Below are 24925 nucleotides of genomic sequence, written 5' to 3'. Positions count from 1 at the left end.
TCCGAGGACTGATCAGGCTAGGGAGCAAGCCAGACATAAGTTGTAGGCCAAGGGCAAGTCAGACTTATGTTGTGGGCTCATGGGTAATCCAGTCTGTTAGCTATGGACCCATTGCATGTTGTTATTTGTGACAACCCGAAATTTCCATTCTGTACAACATATCAAGTCAATAGAAGTCAGAACAGTTACTGTTAATTTACAGACGATTTGGGATAAGTTTGAACATTTTATGATTAACACTTTAGGAGATGCCAGGAGAGGGGATGCTCTTAGGGTTATTGTGCAACAATAAACTTTCATACTACAAGAAATTGGAAATTTACGACCCAAACATGGAGTTTGTGGTCCAAAACCCCAGGGGTATATATATGGTCCTTACCCATATTTATTCATTTGTTCCATTTCCAACTAGAGAAAAACCAAATTCTCTCTCACGGATCTTCGGCTTTTCGTCCCAAATCGTGAGTACTTCTATCTAAGGGTATAACAAGGCTTGTTATGTGTCTAATAGCCAAAAAAATCATAAGAAAACAACAAGCTCAAAGAGTTTACGGCCCAAGAACACCTTGGACCGTAAACCCTTCTTTAAGGGCCAAAAGTGTGCCCTAGTCCCTTCCTTTCATTGTGAAACTAGCCTAGACTCGTACCCTAATGTATGTAGGACTTGAAAACACAAAAACACCATTTCCATGAGAGATTACGGCCACAATATCTAAGGGATTTGGTCCTAGGGCTGTGAACTCCTCAAAGGAGTTGAAAGGTGCCCTAATCTCTTCCAAGGACTAAGCCATCAAGTAGAAATACTTCTAAGGGACATGTAAGGCTTCAAAAAATCAAATGAACTAAGGCTTAGGAGATTACGGCCGTAAACTCAAGGGTTTACGACCATAAACTCATTTTGTTATGGTCTTGGAGAGTAAACTCAAGAATGGGGTTCTTTGGAACCCTAAACCCATTAGCCCTGTCCTACAACAACTTAGATGCAATCCTTAGGGCTTATAACACTTATATAAGGTGTTTAGCATGTTCTAGGATGTCTTAACATTTTCAATTAGTAGTTTAAGACTAATTGGGTACATATATGTGTGATTATATGTTAACTAGGATCTTTGGGTGTGTACAAGTTTTCACCTGACACTTAGCAATCCTACATCGTTCAGTTCATCCAAACCACCCTCTACAGGTGAGTTCATACCCCTTAATCAATGTTTTAAATGAATTTAAAGGCTTTAATGGGGGGAATACAAGTAGAAAACAACATGTTAATGAATCAATCATATGTGATTTATAACTGTGTTTTCATCCAGCAGATTTCACATACTTCAAAATGTGATGCATGAAATGGTTTTCTATCTTAAAAATACTTTGTTATCAAATGTATTACTTTTGAAATGTTTATTAAAATGACATCAAGTCATTGTTATTTATTGTTCAAAACTCTTAAACGTCTTACAAAACCATTTTTCTCCTCTTTTTCAAAACTATATCTATACACTTATGTTCTTATATATATGTATTGATATGATATCTTTCATCCTTCATTCAGTTCCCACACTCTTGTGTAGCAAGGGTGTATAAACCTTCTTGGACATCAATTACCTTCCAGTAAACTATTATAGGTATAGTTAGGAGATACAAAACATTATTCCTAGTACAAGGAATTACACCAGAGTCAGTTCATTCATGAGTCTTATACTATACATTACATGTTACATGAATACATCTACATCTATACGCTTACATGAATACATTTACATAAATACATTTACTTGTATACACTTACATGGATACTTGTACCTAGATTCTATATTATGAGTTACTAGTACATACTATACGTGTAAACTTGTTCTGCCTATCCTAGTGCTAAAGGATAACTAGACGGGACTAACCATTCCAGCACCCACCTGTTAGCAATAGAGGTAATGAACATCTACGGATGCCTACGGTTAATACTTATATTAGGGATACCTTTACGTGACTAACCATTCCTTAAACCTGCTGCCAGCTATAGAGGAAAATGAACAATCTACGAATGTTCAAGGTTAATACATTTCGGCAGTTGCGATGTCGAGTTGATCCTAATACAAAAGGATAACACTTACATGGCTATATTTTTCATATTACTTTATTTTGTGATACATTCACATAAACGATGAGGTAGACTAGGTACTGTTAGTAGTAGTCAAAAAGAGGAAAAACTATCTTTGTTATAGAAAAACATACAGGTCTTTGTAGAAGACTACCTTCAAAACATACAGGTCTTGGTAGAAGACTACTTTCAAAGCATTTGGGTCTTAGTAGAAGACTACTCTTATACTAATAGGAAATATGGGATTTTCTAGGGTTTTCATACTTATATCAAATGTTTCATTTAAAGATTTACATGGCATTCATAACAGCTTTCCAAAACAAGGGAATGACACTTAAATACTTATGAATTCACCAGCTTTATGCTGATACTCGTTTTCAAAATAACTTGTATTCTCAGGTCACCAGTAGACAGGTACGATGGCCAGGTTTTGAGAAGACGGAGCACAGACAAGACTCGTCTTTTATTTTGATTACATATTTTGGTGTCTTATTACAATGAAAGAACACACATGTATTAAAACTTTACTTTTAATGCAATGGATGATGTTGTTTCTTGTTTACTACATTACACTGTTATGATACTTCACATGACGTCTTCCACCCCTAAACGTTTCCGCCGTTCTTGGTTTTGGGGTGTGACATTATTATATTGTGTTATTTGTTTGTGTATTAGTATTTTGAGGGAACTTACTAAGCTTTGGGCTTACAATTATGGATTATGTTTCAGGTACATCAGAGGATCGCGGGAAGTCGAAGGCGTGATCGTGCACCTCTTCTCATTTTTATGATCTTGATTTATGGGATACTCTGATGTCTAAACTAATTTGAAAACACTTTGTAATAACTAATGGTTTTGAATGGTTGAAAAAGTTTTAAATTGGCATGATTGTTATGGATGTTACAGATGGGCCATCCAAGAACAGGTATATGGACTAGAATATTTAATTGGGCTTTAGGATAAGGCCCACTGGATTAGCTTGGACCCAATTTGGAAATTGGGCCATAGATGGGCCATAATTATGCCTTGATGATTATGAGATATTGTACCATTGGAATGCCAAGGGTTTGGACCGGAATTAATGGTTGGGCCTTAAGGTAAGATAATGTGAGGGGTTTGGGCCCAATTTGGAAAATCGGGCCATATGTTGGGCTTTGGTTCATTGTTTGACTTTTGGGCCTTTGGATTGGGGCCTTGGGCTTGAATCAAGCTATGTTGGGGGTAAAGTACTCTTTTACCCCAAGCATAGACTTATGGTTATGTGTTGGAACCCAATTATTAATTGTGTGTTATTTTGATGTTGACAGTGCGAGAATTTGTCATCCAGCAGCTATAGTTTTGCCCGCGGGACTTCATCAGTGTGAGGTGAGTTTCCTCCAGTAGGAACGGGTAGAAGGCACCAATGCCGGCCTGTTTATGTATGTTAGCATATGCCAGACTAAGGTTCGATGTCGGGTTGTACCCGATGTAGGTTTATATGTTTCCGGACTTCGGTCTAATGTCGGGGCAAGCCCGAGGAATGTTTGTATGCTTGATGTCTTTGTGATTCTTGCATGTGTCTATTTGTATGTTTTCGGACTTCAGTCTGATGTCGGGGCAAGCTCGAGGAGTGTTTATATGTTTCCGGACTTCAGTTCGAAGTTGGGCGGGGCCCGAGGAATGTTTATATGTTTATGCTATGTGCTTATGTTTATATGTATTTGTTGATATGCTTATGTATATCGATCTTTGCTCGATGCCGGGCGGGGCCCGATGCCAGATTTTGGTTCAATGTCGGGCAAGGCCCGATGCCGGACTTCGGTTCGATGTCGGGCGGGGCTCGATGTAGTGGGCTAGGCCCAAGTTATGTTTATGTTATATGTTGATATGTTTATATGTATACCGGATTTCGGTCCGATGTCGGGCGGGGCCAGATGTCGGATTCGTCTGATGCCGGGCGGGGCCTGATGCAGCGGGCATGACCCAATGTATGTTATTATGTGATTATATATATATATATATATATATATATATATATATATATATATATATATATATATATATGGTATGTGGTAGTTTGGGGAGAATCACTAAGCTTTGTGCTTATAGTTTTCAGTTTTGGTTTCAGGTACTTTCGGTAGCAAGGGGAAGAGCTTGGAATGATTGCATGACATACACCGTTTGTGTTTAGCTTGGGATGTTTTACTCTGATTTACTTGACATGTGATTAATATGGATACACTGTTTTGATACTTGAGATATTATGGTTCATGTTTTGATAAATGATTTTTAGTAATTCTAGTTTAATTAACGATTTAAAAATTGAATTTAGGACCGTATTTTTGGGATGTTTCAAAGTCTCATGCAATGTATGCTCCCTTGGTGGGGAGAGAGAGAGGGGGGTTGGATCAAGAGTATTTGGATTTGAGACAGACTAATGAGACAGTGACGAAGATCGCCAAGATGTTTATGGAGAGGGCTCTCTTCTGCCCTGAGTTTGCTGCCTTTGAGCAGGCTCAAATGACTCGGTACTTAAATATGCTCAAGACGGATGTTCGACAGTTTGTGTATACCTAACAATACAGTGCCCTCACTGAGCCTCGGGATGCCGTGAGGAGGCGAGAGATTGAGATAGAGACCCATGAAAGCAAGCAACGTCAGGCTACGATTTAGTCCCAACCTACAGCAAAGCGGTTCAAGTCCGCCGACGGGAGTTCGAGATTAACTAAAGGGAGGTGCAGATATTTTGTATGTCACAGGTGTGGAGAGGAGGGCCATTTTGGTAGAGATTGCAGGCGAATTGCGCAAGTTTTTTTCCATTGCGGCTAGGAAGGCCACATCGAAGTTCATTGTCCTTTTCTCATTTTCGGTGAGGTTTTGGATCCCTCACCCTAGCTTGGCGGTTACCAGATGGTCGTCTTGGGATGGTCGAAGTCTCAGAGACCGAGATTTGATTTGTCAGTTCTTCTATTTAACAATTTTTGTGGTATTGGTATTTATCTTAAATTAATGTTTATGTTTGGAAGGTCGGGTGTATGTCACAACTGGAATTTTCCTAGAATAATTCAAGTCTAAAACTCCAACCATGTACCAACTGATTTACAATGTAATTGGATGAAATAGAAATATGACTTTCATGAGCCATACTTAAGGAGTTATGGGTTTGATTTAAGTATGTGTGATAATTAACCATGTTAGTTTAAGTTATTATAAGCTAATACAAGTTAACAAAACATTAAGAACTCAAATAAGTTAACACTAATTCAAATAATATATACAATACTTAACTTAAAATCATAATATATCATATGTATATATAGAATTTTGGTTTGGGGAATCTTATCCCAAACTCAAAACCAAATTCACTCTTTGGAATAAAAGCAAAAACCGAAATCACCTTCTTCTAGAAGGCCTTGACCGAATTTCCTTCTCTGTTTGACTTTAAGGCCGAATTCCTTTTTCTCTTTTCTCCTATGACCAGATTCCCTCCTCATGGAATGAATTCAAGGGAATTTGGTCATGTATGGCTGAATTCTACTCCTTGAGACCAAATTTACCCTTAATTATGGCCATGTGGTGCCACTTGATTGAGTAGGTTAGATTTCTAAGAAGATAATTGTGTTTACCAACGTAAACATCACATCACCTCCTCATATTTACTTTATATATAAGTCTCGGATAAGATCATTTCTTCACTTTCACACATCCAGTATACGAAATCATCTCAGTTCTCTCTCAAATAGCAAACCACATTTCTTTTCATTCTCAAAGTTAGACGATCATACTTACAGGAGACATTCTTCTTTACAAGCTATAAGTTTTGGTACGTTTCATTCACAAAACTTATGTTATACAACACACACACACACACACACACACACATATATATATATATATATATATATATATTACTTATATCAACTTAATTGCACATGATTATGTGTTTAAAATCATTAGGATCACGATATCCTGCCCGTAAACTAACCCGAATGTCACCGTTTCTATTCCGTATTCAAAACCGCTATCATATTTAAGGTGAATTCATACCCCTACATTTTCATAACTTGTTCCATGTTTTAGGGGGGGGGGATACAAGTAAAACACAAGAACTTTTTTTGATATACAAACCATTACTTTATGTTTTATTACGTTCAAATATCTTTTACGCAAGAATATCAAACATGCGACATAACGTTATTACCAAATTACAAACGGTTATATGCAAAACACGTTAAAACGAGACGGTTATCATTTTCAACGAAACAATACCTTTTAAACTATAATACGTATAATTTGAGAAATATTCACATTATTTTACCCTTCAGGGCAAAGAAACGATTATATAAAAATACTATTATTTTTATGTACTTATTAAATATGATGAAATGGGAAACAATTTCATGCATGAATATTTTCTTTTCAAAACACGTATCTTGTTGGAATTTTGTGAGTCACTTGTCTTCATCGTACCTACCAAAGGTATCCATCCATGGAAGTCCTGTATAGATCTATACAGGACTGATGATCTCGCACCATGGCTGTTAGCTACAGCACGACCAACAGGTTATGGGTGAAAAATGTCATATCTTTTTCGACGTCTAAAGAACGTCGAGGTAGGCAATTCATTTTCAGCACGGTTAAGAAAACTCACATGATAAACGACAATACGTTATTTTTACGTGAAATCGATAATATGCTTATGTTACGTAAATACATATCTCTTGAAACAGTTTTATTTACGAATAAAACTACATACTACTGAACTAAGTATGGTATATATACTTGCACTTTTAGGTCTTGGAATGTATAAGACTACAATTCAGTTTAGGGAAAATATAGGATTTTCCGAGATAAATACGATTACCTTACAAACAAACAATTTACAATTCAACTTTATGGAAAATATAAGATTTTATGGGATAACCACTCTCATTTTATAAACAAACAAATTACAACTGATTTTATAGAAAATATATGATTTTCTGAAAACAAACGTGATTTCATCTCAATGAATGACATATATTGATCCATACAAATGCTTATGAACTCACCAACTTAAATGTTGACATTTTCTTCTCAAATAACTTGTATTCTCAGGTAACCAGTAAAACAGGTTATCAAAAACTTTTGAAGATTTGACGCTAGGGCGTTAAACAAAACTTTTTACATCATATTGTAATTGACTTTTGAAACATGTAAACGCTTACAATGATGTAACTTTTTCAATTATGTATATGATGGTTGTGTTTAATTTCTTTACTATTCAATTGTTATGATACTGCACATGAAGTCCTCCGCCCTCGAACGTTTCCGCTGTTCAGGTTTGGGGTGTGACAGTGTAACCGTGGATGATCAATTGAATGAAATTGCCTTGTTCGCTCTGTTTGTATGCATGATGGAATTTGTGAATGTTGTGAGGGTTTAGATTCCTCTGTGTATGTGGGTATCAAAGGTTGGGATCAAGTAGTAGGGAACCAGAGGACTGTGAAGTTGTCAAATTCCTATATATTTCAAGTAGGGGAGAGTGGAACCTCGTAGCAGGAAGACCTTGTGCCAAGGTTCGGTTCTTAGTTAGATTTCTCTGAGTTCAAGACTTTCGTGCAACTGCTGAATCTTTAGGTTTTGCGTCAAGATCATCGTCAAATGTTGGATTTCCCTTCAAGTCGTATAAGTTTTAGTTGTGGCATCATATTTAAGGCGTGATTGTGCTTTAGATTCTAGGGTGTTAGGATCCCAGGATGAGGGGTATGATGAGGGCTTACTTGTATGTTCTTGTTTGATTGGGGCTTGGAGGTCTGAGTCATGACCCGAAGACCTGGTAGGATCAGTTAATTTTTGTTGGCCCAGGTGTTGTTGTGGTTAGTGGATCGAGGGTAGGCCAGAGTGTCGTTGTCGGTTAGTGGACCAAGATTAGGACTGAGAGTGTTTTCAGTAGATAGCTAAGCAGGGTTGTTGGAGCCAAGTAGGAGCATGGACTAGTTTGGTATGTGACTAGTTGGTTATCGTCGCGATGGTGCACTTATGTACGAGATTAGCATGACGATGTTTGGACGAGGAGGTTTCGATCCAATCAAATATGCGGTTTTTTGGTTAGTTTGGTTTATGTTAGGGGTTGCATCAGGAAGTAGAAGCGAAAGCTGATTTGGAGGAAGAAATCTAATTCAAGTGGGGGGAAATTTGTAAGATTTTGTTTATCGTCATTTCTTATTTTCAGGGTCGTGGGCTGAAAATCGATTGTGTAAAAACTTTGGGCCTTAAGGAGGTAAATATTAGACCTTGTGGAAGGAGGTAATGATGGTTGAAAGATCTAATCCTTGAATTGTGTTTTGGGCCGAAGGGTAAAAGGGGAAAAGTCATAGGCCGGGTTCTTGCATGAAATATGGATTTTTGTTCGAGAAATTTTTATCCCAATATATTTAGATAATATTGTAGAGCTCTTCAACACCTTTCCGTGGATATAAAGAACATTGAAAACGGTGTTGGAACAAATAAGATACGACCATTTGAAGTTATGGTGATTTTTGCGTTAGTCGTGTACATTGGGCGTACGGGGAGTACGTGGGATGTACATGATCAGTGCCCAAACCCTATTTTCGTGGTTTGAACCCTATTTAAGCTCCTTAACTTCCCCAAACCCACTCCATTCTCAACCTCCACCTCTCCAACACACTCTCTTAAAGCCCTAACCATAGTTTGATCCTTGAAAGCAAAAAGAAGGTGTCTTTAAGTGCTTTGAAGTGTTCTTGGTGCACCTTGGAGAATAAAGAACTCATTGAAGAAGTGTTGGTTGCATTGGAGATTGTATATCCAGATCTTGTTCACCTTGATCTTTCTTCTAGAGGTATAAAGTTTGAATCTTGATGATGAAATTGTTAGATCTAGCTAGTTTTGGGTGTTATGAGATTTTGGTCACTTTATGTGCATAAATTTTAGATCTTGAAAGTTTGTGACCTTGTTATGGATAAAATTGGAAACTTTATCCCCCTAAACATCATATTGATTCAGATCTGAAGGTTGGAGGCTTGGACTTAATGGATTAAGTTGAAAAAGATGCACTTTTGGTCCCTTTGAGACTTAAAGACCAGATCTTGTTTGTTGCGACCATTATAATGGATAAAGTTGAAAACTTTATCCATTATGGAGCTATTGGGAACCATAAAAATGTGATCTTAGTCCTTCTATCCCTTCCATGCAAGAGTTGTGATGTTTTAATAGACTAATAAGTCAGGGTTTCAGCTTTTGGACCTTCCCTAGCCATGGAAAGTCATAAAGGTGGAAACTTTATGACTTAAGACAATGTTTTGAGGCTAGATCTGAGTTTGGGTGAAAAGTCCTTAAAGGATTAAGTGCTTAATGGAAAGGATGGAACCAACTCTAGTACGTTGGGTGTAATTTTCGTACGCTGGGGGTACTAAGCCATCCCATGTATGCAGGGAGTAAGTTGCGTACATAGGGCGTACTCAACCAACCTTGGACTTTGACTTTTGTTGACTTCGTAGACCATTGAATTTTTTACCAATTTTGAATCTAGGTCAAACTTGAGGGTTTTGATTGGTGATTAAGATTTTATATGGTCCTGATGTTAGTGGATCCGCGGGAGCAAGCCGTGTAGCAGGGAGTGTGTCACAATGTTCTCGGGTTTCTTCATTTCAGGTGAGTTTTGCCTCATTGTACCCGTAGGTCGAAAGCACCAATGCCAACCCACTAGTTTTGGTTATATGTTATTAGATGGATGCCTTAGGGACTATATATAGTCATGTAGGATAGACTGAGGACTCTTGATCTAGGCTTTCTTTCCTGTTTTCTTTGTTTGGTTGTAGCTCTAGAGTAGGATCACCTGTCTGTGTGTCTATCTCATCTTTGAGTATATATGGTTATGCATCCCTTGGATTGTTGGTATCTAGTATGTTGTTATGTTGTAGTGACATGTTAGATGTGTATAATGGTAGTTGGTATGTTGCTATGTTGTAGTGACCTGTTATATATGTATCCTGGTAGTTGGTATGTTGCTATGTTGTAGTGATTTGTTAGATATGTATCCTAGTATTTAGGATGTTGCTATGCGGTAGTGATATGTAGATTTGTATGTTTACATGTACTTGCCGGTTATCATCTAGTGGAGTACCATAGGGACTGTATGTGGTCATGTAGGATAGCCTGAGAACTTTTGATCTATGCTTTATTGCATGTTCCTTGTTTGGTTGTAACTCTAGAATAGGATTATCTGTTCAGGTAGCTATCTCGCATCTGGTTACTTATGGTTACACATTTCATGGAGGATAGTTAGTAGCGGGAAAGTGTGTAGTGTGAGGACTAGTAGGCGGTAGTGAGCTGTATGATTGATGTTTGCTTGTATTATGTGCCTACTTGATCCTGATTAGGTATATGTCGACATATGGTAGTAGTGGGTTGAGGCGGTCCTGGTTTGTGTTGTAGGCGAAGATACCCGGTGTGGGTCGGCTGTAAGTTGAAGGCACGGAGGCTCGGGAGGAGCGGTTTGGTTGAGGTGGTAGGCCAACAAACCCTGGTATTCCGGCCCGAATAGACTAAAGGCCTACGAAGGTGTCCAGTTAGGCCACAGGCCTGAAGAGCGATCATTATGCATGCTTGAATGTTTATCGTATGGGGTATTTTGGGGGAAAATCACTAAGCTTTATGCTTACCCAATTGTTTATTTTTCAGGTATCATCGATCATCATGGGAAAATGAAGGCGTGACTGTACACATTCAACAACAACAATGAAGATTCAACGCTTTAATATTACTCTGATTTTTATAAATGTATTTGGAATAAACAGTTTTCTCCATAACAGATTTATAAGTGGGAATATTTATTTAAATAAAATGATTTTTTTTTGTTGTTGTGAAAATAGGACGTTACAGGAAAGCACAACAATATCGTTATCCGGAGCTTGATCCCATGGCTCGAGATATTTTAAGCATCACTGTCTCCACTGCAACATTTAAATCTGCCTTTAGTAATGGTGGTTGTGTTCTTAATCAATATCGAAGTTCTTTGAAACACGAAATTGTTGAGGCTCTAATTTGTACAAAATATTGGTTGTTTGGAATTAAATGTATTTGCGTTTTTACTTGCTGAAAATTTGAATTTATGTTATTAATTTTTTTTAAATAACTTTACAGTCTTTTTGTTGTTTTGTAGGTGATGAAGTGTTATCTTTACAAGAACTTACCGATAATGTTATGAAATTGGATAACAAGGATATACATTAGTAGATGAATACACTTTTATTTTGTTAGGGTGAGTCTCATTTGAGGTTAATGTTTTAGGATTTTTACTATTTAAATAAATAAATAATTAATTAGAAAAACAAGTGAATAAAAAATAATTTCATTCTATTTTGCCTGAGAGACAAAATAAAAAAAAATACAATATTGTCTAAATTATAAATAAAAGAAAATTATAAACACAAAGGTAACATAAAATGATATGGAGCATTTATAATTTACTCATAAGACATGTTCGACACATAATTTTTGGAAGCTTCTGACTTCTAGATTTTAAAAAAACGCTAGTAAAAAAAAAAATCTCGTTCTGCGACGAGAGCCTTTACCTTTTAGTCTACACAAACCACTTCAAAATCAAAAGCTATATGGATTAGCTTTCAACAAAACGCTTCAAAATTAAAAACTAATTCCCGAACACAATCTATAAGCATGTATAATGATCCGAATTCGGAAGTCATAAAGATGGTAAAAAATATACAAATTCAAAATGCAGAAAATCGTCTAGAAATATGGACCACAAGATGAATTATGAAGCCAAAAGATGAACGGCCAAGATTTGCTAAAAGAGCGGCGCGCAAAGAGGCGACTCACACCCTCAGCCACCAGCCAAGCCATCACCCTTCGCTTTTTAACTGGAGACCGATAACTCCATAACCCAACCACCACCGCTCTCTCTCTCTCTCTCTTCAATCTTTTTTACCCAATCTTCCTTTCGCTCTCTCTCTATAAATCTCTCTTAATCTCGCACGTTTTGTCGATTCTCCAACGAGCGAGGGTTTTTCTAGGGTTTCCAAACACACCTTACCCTCTCTATCCAATTGCGATTTTGTTTTCTTTGCCTCAAAGAGCCACGTTTTGTGTTCGACTCTTTCTCTTTGGTACCGTTAATCCAGGGTTCCAATTTTGAAAAAAAAAAGTTACTCTAGGGTTTATTAATTCGTTTGGCCTCGTTACGTTTGGTGTTCCATCCGGGGTTTAGAGGGTATATTAGGTTATTGATTTCATTCTTTCCGCTTGTGTTTCGTGGCATTCGTTTTGAATGTTGTCGATCTGGATCAATTGCTGAATTCATCTTAACGTCGCTTGCGGTTAATACGTGAATGGTTAGATTTGTTTTGCAATCAATTTTGAAACTCGATTCGTAGATTCCGTGTTAATTGGTTAGATATCTGATATAAGCTTTTGACAATTCTGAATCGGAAACATTTGAGTTTGTTTGATACATTCATACTTCTCAAGATTCTTACCTGGCATCTCTATCTGTATATATGAGTTTTGAATAAGTTTGCAAGTTATGGGTATTTATGAACACCGGGAGTTGATGCTTTCAGCTCTTGGGGATTGAGTTTTATGGCACCTACTTTTCCTGTAGAGTTTGCTGGACAAAGAGTTTCAAAGAAGTTATCATCACAAAACAATTTCACTCAAATGGGTAAAACAAGGAAAGTTTCTAAAGGCTACTCGCATGGGTTTGTTCCAAACTACCGCCATGCAGTTGACACCATGGCCAACTCTGAAGGATTTGGTAGCTCAGGGCGTCTTGACACTGAAATGACCGCTTCAGAAGATTCTTGTGCCCCAAACAGGAAGTCTCTTAACTTGAATCCTGATTCTTCCCAACACTTTGGTGTTCCAATTCAAGTGTTGTCTTTATCAAAGCTGTCAAGTGTTGAGAGGAAAGAATTAGGATTGAGATTGAAACATGAGCTTGAACAAGTTAGAACATTACAGAAAAACATTGGAATGGTGAGCTCAAACTCAAATGTAGGTGTTTTGTCACCATCTGATGTTCATAGTTGTAGTGCTGGACAAAGGAGACCCATTCCTGAATATTCTAGATCTATGTCCCTACCGATGCCCAAGAGAAAAGGTCCACCTGGCCGGAGTGGTGGGTCCCGGTCAAAGAAGAGTGGATCAGCCCGTGTGGAATCTACAAAGAAGGCATTACCTCCAACTTCTGGGACTGGGAATGCCATGTTGATGAAGCAATGTGAGGCACTATTGACTCGGTTAATGGGGCATAATTTTGGTTGGGTGTTTAATACTCCTGTTGATGTAGTAGCTCTAAAGATTCCAGACTATTACACTGTTATTCAGCATCCAATGGATTTGGGGACAGTGAAAACAAAGTTAATGTCAGGCAGATATATGGATCCATGGGCATTTGCAGGTGATGTTAGGCTGACTTTTTCAAATGCAATGACATACAATCCACGTGGGAATGATGTGCATATAATGGCTGAAACATTGAGCAAGTATTTTGAAGTCAGATGGAAACCAATCGAGAAGAAGCTGTCAGTTGCCACAGAGGCAGTGGTTCCTATGAGACAGAATGTTGTAGAACCTGAAACTGAAACTCCTGTTTCCATGCCCCCCTACAAGAAAAAGAAGACGACATCTTTTGGTAATGAAACAAAGCAAGAAGCTGTTAAGAGGACAATGTCAGATGCTGAAAAGCGTAAACTTAGCATTGAATTGGAGTCTTCAATATCGGATTTACCTGAAAGAATTATTGATTTCCTTAAAGAGAGCAGTTCACATGGGAATGCCACAGTGGAGGATGAAATTGAGATTGATATTGATACCCTTAGTGATGATACTCTATTCAAATTGAGGAAGCTTTTGGATGATCATTTCTTGGAGAAACAGAAAAACATGGTTAAAGCTGAAACTTGTGAAATTGAGGTACAGATTTCTTACAAAAATCCCTGTTTGCCAAGCAGTTTTGGGCGATTGTCTTGATTCTGTATGTGTTATTGCAGCTTCACAATGAGTCAGGGTTCAGCAACTCATCTATGCAAGCATGCAAAGGTTTATTTTATTTATTTATTTCCATGGAAGCTGAAATATGGTTGTTTTGGTGGTTGGTTTTAATTTTGTTGTTAGTTTCAGCTAATGAAGGTAATGAAGAGGATGTGGACATTGGTGGAGATGAGATACCTATTTCAAGCTTCCCTCCAGTAGAGATAGAGAGAGACACAGCTGTGAGGAACAGCAAAAGCAGTAGTTCAAGTAGCTCCAGTAGTGGCTCCGGATCAGCATCTAGTGGTTTGTGTTGCTTTGAAGCTTTTGAATTCTCTCATTCTGGACTAGTCAAAATATACCAAATAAATCTCTTATGATGTTATTCTTCACATGGTTATTCATGAACAAGATTCCGTTTCCCACTGCATGTTTGTGCAGAATCAGATTCAGGGAGTTCTTCAGGCAGTGAATCAGATGATGCAAAGGCTCCAACCATTGTCAACAATGCTAAGGTATTCATTCTCTTTACATTATAATAAGTTATGTTGATGATGATTGGTTTCATATTTAGGACACAATGACAATGGGCAGTGAAGTTAATAATACGGAGCAAATACCTGTTCCTGATGATGCAAAAGGTAATTGTGAGGTTAATGTAAAAATGAGTGTCCTTTTAAAATTGTTTACAATCAATCAATCATGTGGGTTGAAAATTTTTAGATTGTGTAGATGGGGAGCAAAAGTGTGATGCGGGTGAAAGTGAAGGGCATCAAGAGGGTAAGCAATGAAAATAAGGAAGAAAGTGTTGGTTTTGGCCTTTGGGAGATGTCATCTCTAATGCTATGCTGGCTACATTATTTTAGGGGAGAGTGATGCTCCTGCTCCTGCTGCATCAGAGAAAGAGAAAGAGAGAGAGAGGCAAGTCTCTCCTGATAAGCTATACCGTGCAGCACTACTGAGAAGCCGTTTTGCTGACACCATACTCAAAGCCCAAGAAAAAACCACTGGAAAGGTCTAAATTACCCCTCTTGGCTCTTACTCCATTCCATTCCAGACACCGACTGACATATTTGTGGATGTGGTTCAGGTTGAGGAGCAGGATAGGGAGAGGTTGAGGCTTGAGAAGGAGGAAGTAGAAAAGAGAAGAAAACAAGGTTTCTTGTTTTTTGTTTTTTCTGTAACAACATATATGTTGTGGATGTTACTGAAGTTTGGTATTTGTTATTATGGTATAGAAAAAGCTCGATTGGAAGCAGAAGCAAAGGCTGCAGAGGAGGCGCAGAGAAATGCTGAATTAGAAGCTGCAGCTGAAGCCAAAAGGAAGAGGGAACTTGAAAGGGAAGCCGCACGTCAGGCCATACAGAAGGTATTTTAATTATAAGATGGTCTGCTTGCTGTGGAATAAAATATAAGTGGTGATGTGATGTGACAGATGGAAAAGATGGTTGATATAAATGACAATTCTGGGTTTCTGGATGATTTGGAAATGCTAAGTGTAGCACCTGCACAGCCTTTAGAAAGCTTGATAGACGAAACTAGTGCAGATTGTGGTCTTGGTCTGGTGGACCCGAGCCCTCTTCCTTTAGGTTTAGGAGGAGGAGGAGGAGGGAGTGGTAGTGCCTTCAACTTTGATGGAAAACGTAATCCATTAGAGCAGCTTGGTTTATACATGAAAGATGATGATGAAGACGAAGAGGAAGATGATGAACTTGCTCCACCTACACAAGTAGATGATCCAGAGGAAGGAGAGATTGACTGACTTTGACGCTTTCTTCATTCATACAGCCAGACAGAGGATAAGATAGATTTTTTTTTCAAAGAGGATGGATGTGAGTTTTTATTTTTGCCATGGAAACAAAGCAAAGTGCATATATATATATATATATATAATGATAACGGATTGGACTGTATTTCTTTTGGCGTTGGTTTATTGGAATTCTTTCTTTGTAGCAACTACTGAGCCCGAGAGGGTATGTTCACTTGCAACAAATGCAAGTTTTTTTTTTTTACTGTGCTCTCTGAGTTTTTACATGAAATAGCAATCTCTTATGTTTTGTACATGATTTTGTTTTTGTATTTCAAATAATGAATAGATAGATCTCAAATGTCTTTTAATTCTGAAACCTAAGAACCTACCCGAAACAAGTGTTAAATAAATTAAAAGGCAAGAAGATTAAGATTAATAAAATTAAAGCTAGAAATGTAAAAAAGATTTGACTAGTACACCAGAAAGCAACAGACCACCAGACCGAATCACATTTCTTTCCCTCCACCTATCAAACATGAGCTGCTCATTCTTCTCAAGCTCCAAATACTTGTTCATGTCCAAACATCCATCATGGCTTTTGCTTTTGCTTTCTCTTCTATTCGATGAAGCAGCACTTTTATCATGTAGAGGTGGGTCCCAACTTCCATGGCTGCTGCTGCTGCCGCCTTGTTCTTGGATCAATTCCAAATCCTGTACCATAATACAATCCAAAGTTGAAAATTCACTGGGTCCCACAGTTGAAAAAAGGGCGTTGCACAAACTAACCAGAGATCATATGAAAATTTTAATTACCTGAGATGGGTCCCACAGTTTTGGTTTTGGGGTTGTAGGAGTCTGTATTATTGGAGTTGAAGGAACAGCATCAGTGTCATCCCATTTCAACCAAGGTAGATTAACGCCTTCCATTTCAACAGGAACAGACTTCATTCCATTTTGGATTGGTTTTGTAGCTCCAACTAAGGTTGAACTCGTGTCACTTCTTTCACCATCAAAAGAAGAAAAATCTGTATCCTCAATATTTGATATGAAATCTTCAAGATACCTCTCTGCTTCTTCGTTTAATCTTTTAGACATTCTGCTCCTATCATTGCTCCTCTGCAAGTTCAATACCATTACTTAAATTTCTCTTCATTTCTCACTGCTGTAATAGACATAAATGCCCTCCTCCTAAAGGTAGTCTTATACAACTATACCTTTCTGGAGTATGAAGCTTTCTGTGCATTAGCATTGTTCTTTGACTCGGGAAGCACCTCCCTAACAATCTTGTACCCATCTTCGCCCTGATGCTAAAAAAAAAAGATCATTTAAGGTTCCAACTTTTAACCATGAATCCAACTGTTACTAAATTGTATACTAGATTAAACCTTATTACCTCTTTTGACTTTGTTGGGTAGTTCTTTCTTGTTGTAGTCACAGTCTTGTTTTGAAGAGCATCGGATTTGCTTGAATGCAAGCGATCATGGACAGACAATGCAGAAGGCTTTCTTTCCATAGTCTGGATTTTTTTTTACAGAAAAAATGCAGGAGTCAACAAATATATTTTGAAGCATCATGCTCATGACATTTAAAATTTTTAAATACAGATAAACCTGTTCAAGTCCTATCATGATTTCATTCACAGCAGATCGAAGCTCTTTTCTCATTGCTTGATAAAGTCCATGGTCAACATTATCCCCAGTGGGGTGGTCAATCTACAACATAAGACTGGATGATTAAATTTGAAGATGAAAACAGTATAAGTCCAGACACAATCATAAACCCCCCCACACACTTCCACTATAGAAAAAAAAAAAAAAAAAAAAAAAAAAAAACACCTTTTTTTGTGCATAAACAGCTCGAATAGTCTTCTCAATTTCATTTTTCCCGTAACGGGCATCTCTTGAATCATCATCAGTCAATGCTGAAGACTGGCTCTGAGATTACCATAGACAGTGTACACCATTAAGACTTGTGTAAGATTTATTCATAGTTTCATACAGCTTTTCAAGCTAAAAGAATGACAAATATCAAAATAAACAGTAAATAATACTTGAAGACGTGTTGGCTTTACCGAGTAGCCATCGTGTGACCTCCATTGAGGTGTTTGACTCATAGACCTGCTTAGTTTTCGATGACTTGAAGCAGTGGGTCTTTGAAAAGAAGCAACCCGACTATTGCCATTGCCATTGCCATTGCCATTATTGATGCTCCTAGATTTGGGTTGATTGGTAGAACTCCGGGAAAGATCTATATCACTCTGTCAATCAGATAAGTAAATTTGATCAGCTATAAAAGGTTATGTGAAGATTTGAGAATATATTTAAACATATTTCCCATAACAGTATCAATTAGCCATAGATTTCATTGAGAATTCTACTTTACTCTTATTTAGGTGAGATTCCATCTAAGATACTCAGCATACACATAACAGTATACAATCAAGTCGAAACTAAAATATACCTCAGAATCACTAATCTGATACCGTGCAACTGATACAGACCGCCTCCTCCTTGAATCAGCATTTGGAACAGCCCTAGTAATACCGCCAGCATTAGATGGAGTACCATCGTTACGCCTGGACACAGACCTCCCACGCCTTTGAGACGAAGGTGTTACAGAACTAATCTCAGCATGTGGCACAGCTCTAATTGTACCACCAGCATTAGAAGTAGTATCATCGTTACGCCTTGACACAGACCTCCCACGCCTTTGAGACGAACCCAGTACAGGACTAATCTCAGACTTCACACGAACAGGCCGGCTGCTTCTACTGCTTCCACTCTCATCATCTACCTCAGAGCTGTTATCCTTCCCCGAGAAAAACTCAATTGCTAGATCATCAAGACTAATTTCCGGGAAATCTGAACCTCTCACGGTGTTAACAAACTTGCGCCTCGGAGTAGGAAGAACACCTGAATCAATCTCCGCTGGAATCGGCCGTGAGAATCTACTAAGACTTCGAGAACGTCTGTGAGCCTTAGACGCCGAAGAGGTCGGCGAGTCGTCAGTTGAGGGCGATGAAGTTCCAATCGGATCTCTTTTCGTCGTCGACTTAAATGCCGATGTAGCCATCGGATCACAAATTTCACAAGCAAACAATGAAAATCGACATTAACAGTATCAAATTCCAAGCTAACTCACACGGAAATGCAGATGAAGTTGTCACGAGCAAGGGTTTGATTGAAATGAAGAAGATTTCAAATTGGGCGGATTACGTGAGGATTCTGAATAATAATTTAAATTTGAAAAATATTGTAACTCTCGAAGCTCTTGAAAGGAAATTATACGGCTTTTAAAGCCCTATTTTGGGTTGGTGTGTACTTTTTGGTTTAACAAATAATATTAGATAATGAACACACAATAATAAAATAAGATTTAACAAATAATATGCACTATTTTTTAGAAAGCAAAGGTAAAACTGTATTTTTTTCAGATAGCTAAAATAAAACTATTCATAATGTTTTAGAATGATAAACAAAACTTAGAACAAAATCATGAAAAAAAGGTGCACTATCACATGCCCTAACGGAAAGGCAACATACATGTAATATTATTAGTTGTTACCATTTATTGTGAACAAAATAAATCACTCATGTATTATATGAGTTTATTTTAAAAAAAATATATAAAATTCTATATTTGAGAAGTTTGAATTTATAAGAAAAATATTGAATTATTAAAATTAAATTGTTTGTTTTTCTTTTAAATAAAACAAATAATTTAGATAAATAAACAAAAGAAACTAATAAAATTTTAATTTAGTAAATTTGAAATTAACAGAAAGTCAATTAATGAAATTGATATGCATTTATTATTACATTTATTTCAATTATTACATTTAAATATTATGTGGAAATTAATAAAATGAAAAAAAACCACAAAATGTCATGTGGAAAATAATTAATTGAAAATAACCACAAAATGACATGTGGTCAAATCAATGAGAGTGTGACATGTGGCAAAAAGTTATTTATTTATTAGAAAGGATTTGTGATGGTGTGGCGGTGGCCAATGGGTTGATAGGTTCATGTTTCTTTTTATCGGCTTCGGATCAAATAAAGCATTCTAAATTAGTTATTCTAGAGTATTACTTGGATTTTTGGTTATTTAAATGAATACTTTGGTTCCTAACAAAGTAATTTAAAAAAGATTAAGTTTTTGTAGTAGATTGAGCTGCTAGGTTTTTTTATAGGGAATTTTACTAACAAAAATTTTCGGGTCAGCTTTCACGCACCGACTAATCCCTTACTACAAATATAAGTCTATTAGGTTTCGAGTTAAACCGAAATCCAATTCAGAACCTATTTAGTTATTTAGTTATGGGGCTTTGTTGAACATTTGTTACTATTTATGGTTATAAGTATTCAGAGTTAGATATTTTAATGTAATCACTTTGAAAACAATTAAGAGTAATATAAGAGTTCTTCAGTCTTACCCATGGACATATGTCATATTGATTGAACAACATTAATTCACTATGTCGTTTTTTTTTGCTTGCGTAACAAGTGGTATCAGAGTTGCAGTAATTCGAACGACTATTTTTTGATCGAAGAGATGTCGTCTTACAAGTTTAATTTGGAGAAGTTTAATAGTTCGAATGACTTCATGTTATGGAAGGTGAAAATGAAGGCTCTCTGGTTCAATATGGTTGTACGACGACATTAGAATGAGATGCAAAACTGCCAAACGAGATGACAACGGACGTGAAAGCTAATATTCTGGAAAAATTGCATAGCGTGATTATGTTATGCCTAACCAACGAAGTGTTCTGAGAGGTTGTTGATCAAATGATTGATGTTGGGTTATGGGATAAACCTTGTGACATGTATCATAATAACTCTCTTACAAATCAGTTGTATTATACATAAAATTAATGAAAATTTTAAACTTTTTGAAAATTTTAAACTTTTTAATGAACTACTTGTATTATGCATTATTGTTGAGAGAAACTACCTTGTGACATGTATCATAATAACTCTCTTACAAATCAGTTGTATTATGCATTATTGTTGAGAGAAACTACTTGTAACATACATAAAATTAATGAAAATTTTAAACTTTTTGACAAACCCACAAACCATCATTGTTTATAAATCGTTTTCAAAATGAGTTCAATATCAGAGTAATTCCAAAATCATAAAACAAAACATGAGGAGGTGCACGATCATGCTTTCGTTTTCCCGCGATCCTCTGAGGTACCTGAAACATAATAAATAATTGTAAGCCTAAATCTTAGTGAGTTCCCCCAAAATACCAATACATAGCAAATAACACAAGCATAATAACAACATACTATGGTGTGACATCCCCATTTTCACGGCCAAAAAAGACATATTTTGTTTATGCTTTATAAAAATCAGAGTACCTCTTTTAATAAAAATGTTGCGGAATTTGTTCCCGGTAAAACATGATAAATACGTTATCAATGCATTTCCGAAGAAAAATATTTTTATTCATTTTAAAATATTTGGGATGTCATCGTCAATACAGTAACATAAGCATAAACATAACTTACATTCATTATCACTAGTGATTTGTATCTCCTTAATCTCTCAGTGTAATGTGACTTCATATTAACACCTGTGATATAAATAAACTGAGTGGGTCAGGTTGGGAAACCTGGTGAGTACATAGGGTTTTCAACCCACAATAATATAATTAATATGTTAAACATCAAGCAATCAACCCAATTACTCATCCCCATTATCTTCTTTACTCTTAAGGATCTACCCTAAGATTCAACTATTCTTCGTTCGTTCATTCCTAAGGAGTATCCTAAGGAATCAACACTAAGTATGCATAGTCGCCAGGGTTTATCTCGTTTATTGACAATATCGTTTTCGAGAGTCCACTTGCAATACATGTCAATGGATTTTTAGAGTACACCGGGTGAACACATCGTTCACAACACCTACAAGTTGCGAGCCTACTAGTGTTCCACTAGACTGTCTAGAATAGTCCGTGGTTGTCATCCATACTTTGCTAGATGACGGGGCCATCGCTTGGGTCATTGTTTGACTCATCGTTTTGGCTCATCGCTTTGGTTCATCGCTTAGTTCATTGCTTTGCACCATATTTTATCACTCATATATCATCACTCATCATACATATCATTTTTCATCGCTCATCATTTATCTCATCTTTCATCGTTCATCATTTATCTCACCTCTAATCTACTCATGTTTTACCCAATACATTTTGTAGATATAAAATACATATACAGTTTAGATCATTTAAAAAACATGTATAAAACGTTTCATCCAACATAGATAGCAAGTATTCAGACAATATACACACATAGCACGTAATTTACATAAAATATTTCATATCTATGTGTAAGATGAAAGTAACTATGCACTCACTTGGTAAGGTGGTGATTCAGAACTTAGAGAGCGCTTCGTTACTCTTAAAACAATTTCCTTCGACAAAACCTAGTATCAATACCGCTAGGGTTTAGTCTAACGTAAACCGTGACTAATTAATAGTCTAGCTATTATTACTATTATATAAGCGTTAAACAACACTCTTATATAACTCATAGTAATAGCCTAAATAATTATTTTAAGGTCCTAATAATGTTACTATTAATTAGAAGCTATATTAAAAATAACATAGATGTAGCTCACTTACAACGGGTTTTTATTAAAAAAAAAACCAGGCTTCGTTGGAGCAGCGTTTCCGAGCCGAAAGCTTTTCTTCTCGGAGTCGTCGGGTGCTTCGGGGCTTCCTTCTTGTGTTAGGGAGGTTCCCTAGACTTGGGAGGGGTTTAGGGAGTCTAAAGAGAAGTTAGAGAGAGAAAGAAAGGCTTATGGTGTGAAGAAAACATGAAGAGTTCATCTCTTATTTATAGGAGTTTTCTCGTAGAGTAGCCCCTAAGCTTCGTCCGTATCTTCCGCGTACGAGATCTGTTTTCTACGTTCTTTATATCCACGCATTGGTATTTATGAGTACTATAACTTTCATTTAGATCTCGTCAGCTAATTCTCATTCTATCTCCGATTTGCAAAACTGTATCGAATTTATTGCGCTCGAAGAGTAGGGACTAAGTTTCATCCATATCTTTCGCATATGAGCTCTATTATCGACGTTCTTTATATCCACACATTGGTATTTATGAGTACTACAACTTTCATTTAGATCCCGTCAGCTAATTCTCACTCTATCTTATATTTACAAAACTGTATCGAATTCGTCATGCTCGAAGAGTAGGGACTAAGCTTCGTCCATATCTTTCGCATACGAGCTCCATTTTCGACTGTCTTTTTATCGTTTAACTCCTATTAACAATATCTTAATTTCTTGTTTAGATTATTTTGGCTAAAAATCGACCGATCTAAAATTCAAATTTCAGGCTGTGCACCGCTATGCCAAATCTTAGAAAAATCATATCTTCCTCATACGAAGTCAGATTTGGACGTTCTTTTTATGCACACTCTCGGTTTAACATATACTACGACTTTCGTTTAGATCGCTAAGGCTAATGTAACGTCCCAAAATTCAAGACTAAAAATTTCTTTTAATAAAACATTACTTTAAGCAAATTCATCATTTCAAAACATAAACAGAGTATTAGTTTCCAAAATACATGTTCGTTATCAGAGTAAACATTCCCAGGCTGTCTAAACTATGGTGTGTGCCATGCGATCACCCCGAGCTCTTCCCTCCGCTACTGGAAGTACCTGAAACCAAAACTGAAAACCGTAAGCACGAAGCTTAGTGAGTTCCCCACCCTACCACATACCATGCATGACCACATACTGCACATTCTGGTCCATGCCCGCTATCCTGGGCCTCGCCCACCCCTACCTCGGGCCTCGCCCGCTACAACGGCCCCGCCTGGCTTCGAGCCCCGCTCAGATACAGATCTGTTTCACTTAGGCATCGCCTGTCACAGGGCCTCGCCCACTAACATATAATAGCACGTAAGCATATCACATCACATCACATAATCTAAACACATAGTAACTGATCCTGTCCTAAGGCCTCGCCTATCTCTGGGCCCCGCCCTTGTCCTACTACTGATGAGTCATGGAACCCCGTCCATACTCCTGCTGATAGTGAGGTACGGGCCCAACCCACCCTCACTCCTTCCCTAACTTGGGCCTCGCCCCTGTTCTACTGCTACTGAGATGTGGAACACCATCCACACTCTGCTATTGGTGAGATACGAGACCTCGCCCACACTCACCTCCCTACCAGGCACATACAAGTATCACACAGACAACAAGTATCACATAGACAACAAGTATAAACTATCACATAAACCATTCCTTGGGTACCCGCCCTCTATCATTGGACCTCGTCCCGAATATCATACTAGCATACTGTGCCTAGGGCTAACCCCCGGGTCTCCTACTCATAACTACATGGGCCGACATTGTGGCCATAGACCCATTCATACAAAGGGAAACTCACCTGCACTGGCTGAACTAGCTGATGAACCCACTAGCTGCTGCCCGACAACTCTCTGAACTCCTGCTCCACTCGCTCCCCGAGCTACCAATATCAATGCAACACTGAGTCTAACTGACCCCCGAAAGACAACCAAGTCAACTCTGGTCAAAGTCAAAGTCCTGGTCAAAGTCAACCTCCCAGGTCAACCCTACTCGCCGAGTCACCCTATTGAATCGTCGAGTTCATATGTTCAGAGTCCTTCTATTCGCGACTCGACTCGCCGAGTCAGTCCATGACTCGCCGAGTCTACCGATTACCGAGTCCTGACCTGTCCAACTCACCGAGTCTCCATTCGACTCACTGATTCGAGTCTCAACTCGAAGGGTTTGGGGTTTCGCGACCTGACTCGCCGAGTCCAAGAACAGACTCGCTGAGTCCAAGACAACCTTCAATAGACTCGCCGAGTTGTTCATCCAACTCGCCGAGTTCCTACCCAACTTCATCCGACTCGACGAGTTGTTCATCCCACTCGTCGAGTTTCTCCAAATCTTCATGCTACTCGCCGAGTCCACTCAAAGGACTCGCCGAGTCCATTCAGATCTCCAAACATGCAGAGGACTTTTGAGTCATGCAGGGACTCCAAACCATAGATCCATACTTCCAAATCTCAATCCCCACGTAAAGTTGCAAACTTTACGTATAACTAAAGAGATCTAGGCTCA

At 37.7% G+C, this 24925-nt stretch overlaps 2 protein-coding genes across 6 annotated transcripts; one reads left to right on the top strand and one right to left on the bottom strand.

Annotated features, from left to right (window-relative positions):
- The first annotated feature begins 11970 nt into the window (after positions 1 to 11970).
- Positions 11971 to 16120, top strand: LOC145082700 (transcription factor GTE10-like). 3 transcript variants are annotated; one of them, XM_079023331.1, is made up of 10 exons: positions 11971 to 14002; positions 14080 to 14128; positions 14204 to 14365; positions 14501 to 14574; positions 14634 to 14700; positions 14783 to 14839; positions 14926 to 15074; positions 15150 to 15216; positions 15298 to 15428; positions 15495 to 16120. In XM_079023331.1, the coding sequence occupies exons 1-10, from the start codon at positions 12668 to 12670 to the stop codon at positions 15819 to 15821; spliced, it is 2418 nt and encodes an 805-aa protein (XP_078879457.1). In that variant the 5' UTR covers positions 11971 to 12667; the 3' UTR covers positions 15822 to 16120. The 3 variants fall into 3 exon arrangements, with proteins under 3 accessions (XP_078879457.1, XP_078879458.1, XP_078879459.1); XM_079023332.1 differs by having other exon boundaries at positions 11972 to 14002; positions 14210 to 14365; XM_079023333.1 differs by having other exon boundaries at positions 11972 to 14002; positions 14792 to 14839.
- A 115-nt stretch (positions 16121 to 16235) lies between these two features.
- Positions 16236 to 19076, bottom strand: LOC145082736 (uncharacterized). Of its 3 annotated transcripts, none has more exons than XM_079023334.1 (8): positions 18270 to 19076; positions 17860 to 18066; positions 17645 to 17743; positions 17420 to 17521; positions 17203 to 17325; positions 17024 to 17116; positions 16623 to 16925; positions 16236 to 16520 (listed from the first exon to the last, which is right to left on the bottom strand). In XM_079023334.1, exons 1-8 carry the CDS (start codon positions 18879 to 18881, stop codon positions 16257 to 16259), a joined length of 1803 nt encoding a protein of 600 aa, XP_078879460.1. In that variant the 5' UTR covers positions 18882 to 19076; the 3' UTR covers positions 16236 to 16256. The 3 variants fall into 3 exon arrangements, with proteins under 3 accessions (XP_078879460.1, XP_078879461.1, XP_078879462.1); XM_079023335.1 differs by having other exon boundaries at positions 17024 to 17110; XM_079023336.1 differs by having other exon boundaries at positions 17881 to 18066; positions 18270 to 19075.
- Positions 19077 to 24925: the final 5849 nt, after the last annotated feature.

Source organism: Lactuca serriola, chromosome 1 (assembly GCF_051521515.1).
Source record: "Lactuca serriola cultivar US96UC23 chromosome 1, Lser_US96UC23_V15, whole genome shotgun sequence".
NCBI classification, from domain to species: Eukaryota; Viridiplantae; Streptophyta; class Magnoliopsida; order Asterales; family Asteraceae; genus Lactuca; species Lactuca serriola.
This window is presented reverse-complemented; position numbering and strand designations above follow the sequence as displayed.